We start from the raw sequence: 13,590 nt of genomic DNA, 5'->3' as shown, positions 1-13,590 counted from the left end.
GTACTGGACGGCTCCAGCAGGGGGCGCGTTGTGCTGGGAGCTATACTAGAGGACACCTGACTTCCTCTTTGCAGTCATTACAGACGTGAGCAGAACCAAGTTGTGTCCTCCTATCTGTATAACTCAAACATCTCCCTTCTCAGGTACAAGTGTCTTTATGTAAATGGTTTTACCCCCGAATGTATCTTTATAGTGTTTAAACATGTTTGAAAGAGTATATTTTTATGATATGTGTCTTTTCAGTCGACAAGGCTTTATACATGACCAAGCTAATGCTAAAGCTAATTGCACTGCCGATGTCGAAGCGGATGCTAACTGCATCAACAGTGTTAAATATATAGGCGAGGGCGGACCTACGTCACTTCCGCCTACCAATCCCCTAGCAACCGGTCGCCATATTGAATTCATTGAAAACAAACCAGCTCACAGCGAACACAGTATTGACAGAAAAAGCATTTATCTAGGTTTCACGGCATTTTAAACTGTTCTAAATGGCGTATGATTATGTAAATAGTCTTTCCGGTGAGGCTAGGTTAAGATACGAGTTAAAATGTTCTGTAGTTGGATTAAACGACTGCCCTGACCGCCTTCCAGCAGATGCGTGGACTGATAATCCTACACAATGGCCGGACATGGAATTTGGAAATCTATATGTCTACCTCACAAGCGCACCAGGTATATTATTTCATATCTATAGAAAGCCGATTCAAATTTAAACGAAACCGGTTTTCGAAAATAGCCTATACAGGCTATAGACTATATAGCAGGGGTCACCAACGTGGTGCCCGCGGGCACCAGGTAGCCCGTAAGGACCAGATGAGTAGCCCGCTGGCCTGTTCTAAAAAATAGCTCAAATAGCAGCACTTACCAGTGAGCTGCTTCTATTTTTTTAAATTGTATTTATTTACTAGCAAGCTGGTCTCGCTTTGCCCGACATTTTTGATTCTAAGAGAGACAAAACTCAAATAGAATTTGAAAATCCAAGAAAATATTTTAAAGACTTGGTCTTCACTTGTTTAAATAAATTCATTATTTTTTTACTTTGCTTCTTATAACTTTCAGAAAGACAATTTTAGAGAAAAAATACAACCTTAAAAATGATTTTAGGATTTTTAAACAAATATACCTTTTTACCTTTTAAATGCCTTCCTCTTCTTTCCTGACAATTTAAACCAATGTTCAAGTAAATTTTTATTTTTTATTGTAAAGAATAATAAATACATTTTAATTTAATTCTTCATTTTAGCTTCTGTTTTTTCGACGAAGAATATTTGTAAAATATATTTCTTCAAACTTATTATGATTAAAATTCAAAAAAAATTATTCTGGCAAATCTAGAAAATCTGTAGAATCAAATTTAAATCTTATTTCAAAGTCTTTTGAATTTCTTTGAAAAATTTTTGTTCTGGAAAATCTAGAAGAAATAATGATTTGTCTTTTTTAGAAATATAGCTTGGTCCAATTTGTTATATATTCTAACAAAGTGCAGATTGGATTTTAACCTATTTAAAACATGTCATCAAAATTCTAAAATTAATCTTAATCAGGAAAAATTACTATTGATGTTCCATAAATTATTTTTTTAAATTTTTTCAAAAAGATTCGAATTAGCTAGTTTTTCTCTTCTTTTTTTCGGTTGAATTTTGAATTTTAAAGAGTCGAAATTGAAGATAGACTATGTTTCAAAATGTAATTGTCATTTTTTGGGGTTTTCTCCTCTTTTAAACCATTCAATTAAGTGTAAATATCATTGATGATTAATAACAACATAGAGTTAAAGGTAAATTGAGCATATTGGCTATTTCTGGCAATTTATTTAAGTGTGTATCAAACTGGTAGCCCTTCGCATTAATCAGTACCCAAGAAGTAGCTCTTGGTTTCAAAAAGGTTGGTGACCTCTGCTATATAGTATATACCGCATGTTATTTTTGTACAACAACAACTTCAGCTGTTGAACGTTATAAGGTACAAATTCAACAAGTACAACATTAGCACGGACGGTATAGCCAAGTTGTGGTTAAGAAGGTGGATTTTTGTTCCTTATATTTACCAGAAACGAAGTGATCCGAACACGCGACCCGGGACTTTGGGGGACTCCAGTGAGAACCGTCCTCGTTTTCCCGGTGTAAAGCTGCGAGCCATTTGTCTCGTCTCTGTGGGCTTTTATCACGCTTTGGCAGAACAAAATACAACCTTTGTTTTCCCTGTTTCCAGTTGTGGTTAGCACAACCAAAAACAACACAGTTTTTCGGCATTTTGGAGGCAGAATGACGGGTTTAATCAACGTAGGTCGACAGGTTAAAGAGTAATGGCAACGGTTTGTTTTCAACGCCAGTCTGGTTGCTATGGCTCGAAGAACCCGTATGTAGCTCAGTTGCCCGGATGTCGGCCCTCACCTATTGAAAGGTACTGTGCTTAGTTAATTATTAATCTGTGTATATTTCTGCTGAAATGTGTATATTACAGTTTCTGGGACTAATTCAGTGTAATTTGTTTAATATTAAGGAATGATAAGTGACTTTTGTTACTAAAACAATATAGGCTTACTGTATTGAGTGAACCTTTGTATTTACTTGTTGAGACATCTTCAAATACTGTTACACTAAGGTAAAGTCTATTACTGCAAAGAACAGGAAAACCTCGATTATTTGAATATAAAATCCGTATGCTAATACTGGAGTGCATTTTACGTTTGTTGCAATACTGTGTACTTGCACATGTTTGGTGTTTGATTTGTGGCAGTCATTACAGACGTGAGCAGAACGAAGTTGTGTCCTCGTATCTGCGTAACTCAAACATCTCCCTTATCAGGGCGATTACAAGAGCAGACATTGAACAGTAAGTGATTGTTTTATTATGTTCATAGTTTGCATTTCTTTTTAGCACTTAGCAATACTGCTACATGATGCTTAGTGTTTCACTAAAACTGGATCTGTTTAGCGCTCAGCATCTAAAACTTGTCTCATCCTCCCTATATTCAGCCTCAAAAATATATGTTTCTGAAGTTAGTACACCACTCTATGCTTAAATGAGCAAAATAAGTAAATAGTACATGTTATTATGAATAATAATAATAAAAAATAATATACATAACATATGTTATCAATGTATTTTTTTTTTTAATGCATTCTAAGTCATAAAATATGGCAAGTACGAGGTGGTTAACAATGTGAGTACACTATTCCGCCCATGAAGCTTGTGAAAAACATCCAAAAAACCGCCAACAATACTCCACTTACATCTCGGGACCTGAATATTAACCAAGTATTAGCTATATTGTTGTTATAAGCGCTAACGCACGCAAACTACTTTTAGCCGTGATCACAGAGAGCTGACTAGCTCATGCTGCTGTATTGACCTATTGAGCCGGCGAGCTGCTGCATCGCCTCTGAGTTGGCGAAAGTTAGTTCTAGATTATAAATCATGCCTCTAACCTGGATAGTAGAAGGTTGTGGACATAAACCGAGAAGTTTGACGCTCAATTGCGGCAACTTTTATTTTCCAACCCTCAGTGAGGAATATGATTAATTCTTCATCCAAACAGGAAGATATAAACATCCCAGTGAGAGCAGACAGTGTACAGTAAGTGATGGTTTTATTATGTTTATAGTATGTATTTCTTCTTAGCACTTAGCAATACTGCTACATGATGCTTAGTGTTTCACTAAAACTGTTTATCTGTTAATCTGTTTAGCACTCAGCATCTAAAACTTGTCTCATCCTCCCTATATTCAGCCTCAAAAATATACGTTTCTGAATTTAGTACACCACTCTATGCTTAAATTAGCAAAATAAGGAAATAGTACATATTATCAATAATAATAATAATAATAATATACATAACATATATACTTAAGAGTTCAGTTTATTTGCGTGAATCCTGACCCACATGGAAGGTTTTGATTGACAAGGCAAGGAACCGTTCAGCCAAAAGCAAGCGAAAGGAGCGCAGGGTCTACCGGGGGCCTCTTTTCCAGTTCGATCCAGATGCCGCTCTCCGGCCGCAGGATGAGCTCGCCCGTCGGCCTCAGCTCCTCGCGCTTCTGACGGGCCGTGACGTTGAACCGGCGCAGGATGGCGGACAGGACCACCTTCTCCTCCATCAGCGCAAAACGCTGCCCTGCGGGCGGCAGCATGGCCGAGGAGGTGGTGAGTAGAGGGGGAACACCCTGTGGGCGGTGGTCTTACCGATGCAGTTGCGTATCCCGGCGGAGAAGGGGATGTATGCGTAAGGAGGTCTGCCCGTGGAGTTTTCGGGCAGGAATCGCTCAGGGCGGAACTCCTCGGGCTCAGGGAAGTACCTGGGGTCTCGGTGGAGAGCGTATGTGATGATGATGGCGTTGGCACCTTTGGGCACTTTGAAACCATCTGCACGCACAAAAGGGACGTCTTTAAGATCTGCTTGATTTTTTTTCAAGGGTTTCCTTTTGACCCTGCAGTGCGCCGTGAATCGTCCTGAGCATAAAGCCAGGGGTCCCCAAACTTTTTGACCCGAGGGCCGCATTGGGTTAAAAAAATTTGGCCAGGGGCCGGGCTACATATATGTAAGATCCATCTCATTGCAGATTACCGTAGACAAACTGCCTTTTCCTTACACTGAACAAAAAAAAATTTGCACATGATGTTTAAAAACTCTACACTCGGAGTCTATTTTTCTGTTCCCCAACAATTTCGCCATTTTTTTTTTTCCCTCGTGCACTAATTCACTGCTGCGAGAGCGTAATGACGTCACGTTATCGATGGGAAAATGCATTTTTAGACAATAGGATTTGCCTTAGAGGCAAATGAATGGGCTAGCAAATGGATGGGCTGGAAAGGACAGATTAAAAAAATTATAATAAAAAATATATTTAAAAAATTATACCCAGGTCTACCCGCGGGCCGGATTTTGAACGCTGGCGGGCTGTATCTGGCGACCTCTGCCTTACACCATATTTAGACCAGGGGTTCCCAAAGTGCAGCTTTTGACTTTAATAATACAAAACTGCAACGCAGGCTGTTTTTTTCTTTCAATTTGAAATTTTTCCAAAAATAATAATGAATCAAAATCAATGTTGTGCATTATTGACCTATTCAAAGCCCCAATTACTGCACATCAAATATTCCACTTTGAAATATATTTTGGAAAAAATATCATATATTTCATGTTTGCCATACAAATAAGGTTTTCTTTGACAAAAAGAGCATAAAACAAAAAACATGAAAAAATAATAAAAACTTATTTTTAACACTTTTATAAGTGGGGCCTATTGGATCCCCAATTACTTCACATCAAATATTCCACTTTGGAATATTGTGGAGTTGAAACTCAGTGTGAATGAAGTGTCCCTGCCCTGGAAGTAAGGAGCTGTCTCCTCCTTAATCTTACTCCTTGGTGAAGTACCAGAAAGAACTACATTTCCCAGAACACCAAGGTCAAGATGGCCACCAATTGGCTGATTCAAGGCAGCTGTTAAGGAATGGTGGTGCTGTCTCATTTCATTTAGGGAAAATATGATATTTTTTGTGTGTTTGCAATATAAAAAAAAAAGTTTTATTTGAAAAAAAGGGCATAAAACAAACAAATATCTGAACAATCTGAAGTTGATCTAAAAATGTAAGCGTTAAAAAGAAGAAAATTATGACTTTTTTTTTAACCTTTGTCAGGGTTTGTTTTTTTTTACTTCATTTGCTCAAAAAACAATAATGAATCAAAATCAATTATTGACCTATTTAAAGCTCCAATTACTTCACATCAAATATTCCACTTTGAAATATATTTTGGAAAAAATATTACATATTTAATGTTTGCCATACAAATAAGGTTTTCTTTACAAAAAGAGCATAAAACAAAACAAAAACATGAAAAAAATTATAGAAACTTAGAATCATACTTATTTTTAACACTTTTATAAGTGGGGCCTATTGGATCCCCAATTACTTCACATCAAATATTCCACTTTGGAATATTATTTAGGGAAAATATAATATAATAAATATAATATAACAAAGTATGATATTTTTTTGTCTGTATGCAATATAAAAAAGACAGTTTTATTTGACAAAAAGGGCATAAAACAAACAAAAAATCTGAACAATCTGAAGTTGATCTAAAAATGTAAGCGTTGAAAGTTAAAAAGAAGAAAATGATGACTTTTTTTTTTTTTAACTTTGTAAAGGTTTTTTTTTACTTTATTTGCTCAAAAATAATAATGAATCAAAATAAATGTTATGCATTATTGACCTATTCAAAGTTCCAATTACTTCACATCAAATATTCCACTTTGAAATATATTTTGGAAAAAATATTATATATTTAATGTTTGCCATACAAATAAGGTTTTCTTTGACAAAAAAAGAGCATAAAACAAAAATGAACCCTTATTTTTAACACTTTTATAAGTGGTGCCTTTTGGATCCCCAAGAATTCAAATTACTTCACATCAAATGTTCCACTTTGAAATATTTTTTAGGTAAAATATTATATATTTTTTGTGTTGGTAAAAAAAAAAAGAAAAAAAAAAGACAGTTTTATTCAACAAAAAGGGCATAAAACAAACAAAAAATCTGAACAATCTGAAGTTGATCTAAAAATTTAAGCTTTGAAAGTTACAAAAAAGAAAAATTATGACTTTTTTTTTGTGTACCTTTATAAGGGAGACCCCTTTGAATCCCCAAGAATTTTTGTGGGATTTTTTTATTTTAATTTTATTTACTCAAAAAATAATAATGAATCAAAATCAATGTTATGCATTATTGACCTATTCAAAGCTCCAATTACTGCACATCAAATATTCCACTTTGAAATATATTTTGGAAAAAATATTATATATTTAATGTTTGCCATACAAATAAGGTTTTTTTGACAAAAAGAGCATAAAACAAAACAAAAAACATGAAAAAATAAAAACTTAGAATCGATGCAAAGATCTGAAGTTGATCTCGAGACTTAGACATATTTTTAAACTTCATTGTAACACTTATATAAGACTTTTAAAGTCATTTTGATAGGCTAATATAGCTGATATAGACACTTACATCGTGTGTTGCTTTCATTATAACACTTATATAAGACTTTAAATTTTTTGCGGCTCCAGACAGATTTTTTTTTGTTTGTATTTTTGGTCCAATATGGCTCTTTCAACATTTTGGGTTGCCGACCCCTGGTCTAGTTTATGGGGGGATGTACTTAATCATAGAACTGGCACCTAATGTAAAAAATTTTTAAATGTATTCTGAATCGAGACTGAATCGAATCATTACCCTCAAGAATCGAATCGTGCAGTGCCCAAACGTTCACAGTTCTAGTGCTGACACCCCGTGATAGTATCATTTCTCTGTTAAATTGTTATAAGTACACCTCTGCAAAGCATTGTGTTGGTGTTAACATTTAAAAAAACAAAATAATAAACACATTTTGATCAACTTTGTGATTGCGTAAACATTGACGTACTGATGTCGGTGTCCTCGCAGAGGATGCGGGCGAAGAAGGGCACCGAGGGGAAGAGCCTGAGGGCCTCCTTGACCACACACTCCAAGTATTTCAGCCGCTTCAGGTCCTCCATGCTGGCCACTCGCTCCGACGTACCTTTGGACACATAAAGGGGCGGCAGGGGGACTCTGTTAAAGTCTAAGCGCCGCGTGGAGATAAACACCGCCTGTTGACTTTTCCTGGTAAGTAGATGAGAGTTGAGGTGTGTTGTGTTTATTGGACAGGCAAAGCTCAGAGAAGTGTGCTTATGTAACTGGACCGTCACGCTGATGGCTCGAGTGCTGCAAACAATTCAATTATCTTCTGTTTTTGCCGAGGACTTGCACTGCCCGTCACACACACACACACACACATTAAGCAGCAAATTAGTCGGAACGAATGATGAGTCAAAAAGCCTAATATGCAGAAAATGGGGCACACTGCAAAAAGTCAGTGTTCAAAAACAAGAAAAAAAATTACAAAAATTAGGGGTATTTTATTTGAACTAAGCAAAATTATCTGCCAATAGAACAAGAAAATTTGGCTTGTCAAGACTTTCCAAAACAAGTAAAATTAGCTAACCTCAATGAACCCAAAAATACCTTAAAATAAGTATATTCTCACTACTATATGAGTACGTATTTTCTATTGTTTCATCGCAAATAAAACAGCAAAGTCCAATTGGTTGTTATCTGTTTTAATATGAGACACAATTGTGTCAAAGTCATGATTTTTTTTTTCATGCTTGAAATAAGAAATTATTACTTTAAAAAAATAGTTTTATACTTGTGAGTAGAGATGTCCGATAATGGCTTTTTTGCCGATATTCCGATATTGTCCAACTCTTAGTTACGGATTCCGATATCAACCGATACCGATATATACAGTCGTGGAATTAACACATTATTATGCCTAATTTTGTTGTGATGCCCCGCTGGATGCATTAAACAATGTAACAAGGTTTTCCAAAATAAATCAACTCAAGTTATGGAAAAAAAAATGCCAACATGGCACTGCCATATTTATTATTGGAGTCACAAAGTGCTTTTTTTTTTTTTTTTAACATGCTTTAAAACAGCAGCTTGGAAATTGGGAAATGCTCTCCCTGAGAGAGCATGAGGAGGTTGAGGTGGGCAGGGTTGAGGTGGAGTGGGATAGTGGGTAGTGGGGGGGTGTATATTGTAGCGTCTCGGAAGAGTTAGTGCTGCAAAGGGTTCTGGGTATTTGTTCTGTTGTGTTTATGTTGTGTTACGGTGCGGATGTTCTCCCGAAATGTGTTTGTCATTCTTGTTTGGTGTGGGTTCACAGTGTGGCGCATATTAGTAACAGTGTTAAAGTTGTTTATACGGTCACCCTCAGTGTGACCTGTATGGCTGTTGACCAACTATGTCTTGCATTCACTTGTGTGTGTGAAAAGCCGTAGATATTATGTGATTGGGCCGGCACGCAAAGGAAGTGCCTTTAAGGTTTATTGGCGCTCTGTACTTCTCCCTACGTCCAGCGGCGTTTTCAAAAGTCATACATTTTACTTTTTGAAACCGATACCGATAATTTCAGATATTACATTTTAAAGCATTTATCGGCCGATAATATCGGCAGTCCGATAATATCGGACATCTCTACTTGTGAGTGTTAATGACACAGCGTTACAGCAGTTGATATTCTAGTTTCAAGCATGTTTTACTCAATATACGTAGGTCATAAAATCTCAGCTACAAGCTGTAATATCTTACTGAGATCATTCAGGACCAAAACACTTAAAACAAGTAAAACACTCTAACATAAAATCTGCTTAGTGAGAAGAATTATCTTATCAGACAGAAAATAAGCAAACATCACCCTTATTTGAGATATTTAATCTTACTTAGATTTCAGTTTTTGCAGTGCAGTACTGGGATGTGTTTTTTTTATTTATTTTTTATTTTCTTACCAAACACTTCCTCAAGCTCTTGCTGAACTTTTCCATGCACGTCAGGGTGAGAGCCCAGCAGGTGGAGGGCCCAGTTCATGGAGGCTGCTGTTGTATCGTGGCCCTGCAGCAACACAACAACAACACAAGGAGACATCGCGTTAATGTTGCCACTTCAAAGGGGAACTGCACGTTTTTGGGAATTTTTTTTTTTTTCATTATTGATCATCTTTTTTTTGCATTCTAAATATAAAACATATTCGATCAAAAGTCATCTTATAATGGAGCCTATGGAAGCCGTTCAATTCCGCCTATAGAAAAAAACATTTAAACACCTCCATTAAAGTTAAAGTACCACTCACGCATACACACTAGGTGTGGTGAAATTACCCTCTGCATTTGACCCATCCCCTTGTTCCACCCTCTGGGAGGTGAGGGGAGCAGTGAGCAGCAGCGGTGGCCGTGCTCGGGAATAATTTTGGTGATTTAACCCCCAATTCCAACCCTTGATGCTGAGTGCCAAGCAGGGAGGTAACGGGTCCCATTTTTATAGTCTTTGGTATGACTCGGCCGGGGTTTGAACTCACAACCTACTGATCTCAGGGCAGCCACTCTAACCACAAGGCCACTGAGCAGGGTTTTAGGTAACACTTTAGTATGGAGAACATATTGTAAGTAACAAAGACTTAATTAAGAGTTATTTGGACAGTATGGGAACATATTGTAAGTAACAAAGACTTTATTTAGAGTTATTTGGTTAGGGTTAGGGTTAGAGGGTTGGGGTTGGGGTTAGGGTTGTAAGACCATGCAGAATAAGGCATTCGTAAGTACTTAATAATGACTAATTAAGAGCCAATATGTTACTAATTTGCATGTTAATAAGCAACTAATTAATGGTTAATATGTTCCCCATACTAAAGTGTTACCAGGTTTTATATACATGATGTAAGTATATATGTAATGTAGTAACGGGGACATTTATAATAACATTTAATATTTGCGTATTTTGATAATTTTAAGCATACGCTGTGCAATCATTTCCAAATGGCATCACTATGTTGTTGTTGTTTTTTTTTTAAATCACTTACTGTTCAAGGTCTGCTGTCATTAGGATGCAGACTGAGAGATGAAGAATGACTCCTAATCCCGGCAAATAAACGTGTCTTTCTCGCCAATTCCAGGTCCTAAATGGCTATCAAAGTGTCCGAAGTTGTCGGAATATCTACTCAGACTTCTTCTGTCCAGGTGAGAGGGATGATTTATGATCTACAATAAGCTTGCAGGGAAGCAAGGAAGCAGCAGACCACTCGATGATGTAAACATAGGCACACAGGAAGTGATGACTGCGCAGCTATAAATAGTCCGTCTGCATCAGCGCTTATAATAACAATATCACTTATACTTGGTTAATATTCAAGTCATGAAATGTAAATGGTGTATTGTTGGCGCTTTTTGAATGGTTATTTATCAGATTTTATGGGCGGAATAGAGGAGCTCCCATTGGCTCCGATGTAAGCAGACTTTTATTTAATATTTAGAATGCATAAAAAAAATGCTATGAGTCGTCATGTCTTTCGTAAGGATTCTGAACGATAAGCAAAATTCCAAAAAATGTGCAGTTCTCCTTTAACAGGCATTTTTTTAGGGATGTCCGATAATGGCTATTGTCTAACTCTTAATTACCGATACCGATATCAACCGATACCGATATATACAGTCGTGGAATTAACACATTATTATGCCTAATTTGGACAACCAGGTATGGTGAAGATAAGGTCCTTTTTAAAAACTATATATATATATAAAATACGATAAATAAATTAAAAACATTTTCTTGAATAAAAAAGAAAGTATAACAATATAAAAACAGTTACATAGAAACTAGTAATGAATGAAAATGAGTAAAATTAACTGTTAAAGGTCAGTACTATTAGTGGACCAGCAGCATGCACAATCATGTGTGCTTACGGACTGTATCCCTTGCAGACTGTATTGATATATATTGATATATAATGTAGGAACCAGAATATTAATAACAGAAAGAAACAACCCTTTTGTGTGAATGAGTGTAAATGGGGGAGGGAGGTTTTTTGGGTTAGTGCACTAATTGTAAGTGTATCTTGTGTTTTTTATGTTGATTTAATAAAAAAAAAACGATACCAATAATTTCCGACATGACATTTTAAAGCATTTATCGACCGACATCTCTAATTTTTTTTTACTTTAGTTTTGCCTATCATTCACAATCCTTATGTAAGACAAGAACACACATTATCCTTTGTTTAAGCATTCTAACTCGTAAATAAACATTAGCAAAAGTCAGCTAACAATGGAGAGAAATTGAGAGTTGCTCTATTCCGCCTGTAAATTGCTCTAAAAAACATCCATCATGGTTTTATATACACGCTGCAAGTATATATGTCATGTAGTAACATTCATAATAACATGTAATGTTCACATATTTAGCTAATTTTAAGGCATACGATGGCGTATTTATTTCACAGACGGATCACAACCTTCGCTTTTCCCTTCAACAACAACAACACTACTAATCAAGGCAGACATCATGATGATAGAAGTGGCCTATTAGTATCATATTGGGGAAAAAGGTGTATTAATATTGAACTACAATACTATAAAAATAATAATAATTTGTGGATGAAAGGATATTTCAGACTTAAAAACACAGGTTTTGACAAATGGATAGAAATGGTCTTATTCCAATCTAACGTATAAAGAAAGTTGTCAAAAAGGGACTAGGGATAGTCCACTTAGTGCTAGAACCAACCCTGAACATGAAGGTGTCCACTTCCTCCTGAATGTCCTGATGGCTCATGGACTTGCCGTCCTCGTCTTTGGTCTGCAGGAGCATGTCTAAAAACGCCCGTCTTTTCCTGGTGCCCGACTGGGATTTGTCCTCCTTCCTGTCATGCTCGTCCTTCAGGCTCTCTGCTCTCTCCCGGATCACCTGAGCGGGATTCAAAAAGTGTTTGTCAGACACAATCGGTAGTCGTTTTCCCCCCAAAAGTGTAAGGTATTTTCTTCCCATCAAAAACAAATCCAGTTTCAAACAGTAGCCATCACAAAACCTTGAAGTGTACAGGCAATGTTTTAATCACGAAGGCACCGCCCGAGTCCATTCCAGTCTTGGGAGTGACGATTCGATTCAGACTCGGGTTTTAAAATTATTCTCGATTCACAATCAATATCAACAACATTGGATGCCAGTTGTATGATTAACTCCATTCCTCCATAAAATAGGTAAACAGCTCTGGTAAGTTTTTATATTACTTAAAAGAAAACTGGTTTTCTTTGATAAAATTTGACCCAAACATTTAATAAAGTCAAACACTGCTCAGACTACAAGAGAAGTAGCCAACACTTCTCTTTTCTAAAGGAATTATGTACCGCAGATATAGATCATCTACATCAGGGATGTCCAAACTTTATCCAAGAGGGCCTAAAAAAAAAAAAATTAAAATATTAAAATATGTCGCCGGATATGACGTATACTTCCTATTTCTGGTTTAGGCCATACCCACTTCCGGGGGGGTCATAAATCTATCCCCCGCTAGCCCCCCTTAGTTAGTGGGTCCATGGAGGCCACGCCCACTTCCGGTCATAAAAAAATCTCCCGCTGGCCCCTCTTTTTTGGTAGGCCTAAATCTCTCTAATGTCCCGTGTAACAAAGAGGTGACAAATATAGCAAATGGCGACTTCCTATAAGGAGTTTTATAATACAATTAGAGATGTTCGATAATGGCTTTTTTGCCGATATCCGATATTCCGATATTGTCCAACTCTTAATTACCGATTCCGATATCAACCGATACCGATATATACAGTCGTGGAATTAACACATTATTATGCCTAATTTTGTTGTGATGCCTCGCTAGATGCATTAAACCAGGGGTCACCAACCTTTTTGAAAGCAAGAGCTACTTCTTGGGTACTGATTAATGCGAAGGGCTACCAGTTTGATACACACTTAAATAAATTGCCAGAAATAGCCAATTTGCTCAATTTACCTTTAACTCTATGTTATTATTAATAATTAATGATATTTACACTTAATTGAACGGTTTAAAAGAGGAGAAAACACGAAAAAAATGACAATTACATTTTGAAACATAGTTTATCTTCAATTTAACTCTTTAAAATTCAAAATTCAACCGAAAAAAAGAAGAGAAAAACTTAAAAAAAGAATTTATGGAACATCATTAGTAATTTT

The 13,590-nt window shown here is 36.3% G+C and overlaps 1 protein-coding gene across 1 annotated transcript in view; it reads right to left on the bottom strand.

Annotated features, from left to right (window-relative positions):
• Positions 1-3,474: 3,474 nt before the first annotated feature.
• LOC133633881 (cytochrome P450 4V2) overlaps positions 3,475-13,590 on the bottom strand; it is a 28,781-nt gene continuing 18,665 nt past the window's right edge. The window contains exons 7-11 of the mRNA XM_062026660.1: positions 12,148-12,327; positions 9,381-9,483; positions 7,433-7,567; positions 4,189-4,368; positions 3,475-4,120 (exon numbers count right to left, since the gene is read on the bottom strand). Of these exons, the coding sequence (XP_061882644.1) occupies positions 3,924-4,120; positions 4,189-4,368; positions 7,433-7,567; positions 9,381-9,483; positions 12,148-12,327 (795 nt within the window). The 3' untranslated portion in view covers positions 3,475-3,923. The remainder of the gene's footprint in view (positions 4,121-4,188; positions 4,369-7,432; positions 7,568-9,380; positions 9,484-12,147; positions 12,328-13,590) is intronic.

The sequence above is a fragment of the Entelurus aequoreus genome, linkage group LG18 (genome assembly GCF_033978785.1).
Source record: "Entelurus aequoreus isolate RoL-2023_Sb linkage group LG18, RoL_Eaeq_v1.1, whole genome shotgun sequence".
Taxonomy (NCBI): domain Eukaryota; kingdom Metazoa; phylum Chordata; class Actinopteri; order Syngnathiformes; family Syngnathidae; genus Entelurus; species Entelurus aequoreus.
This window is presented reverse-complemented; position numbering and strand designations above follow the sequence as displayed.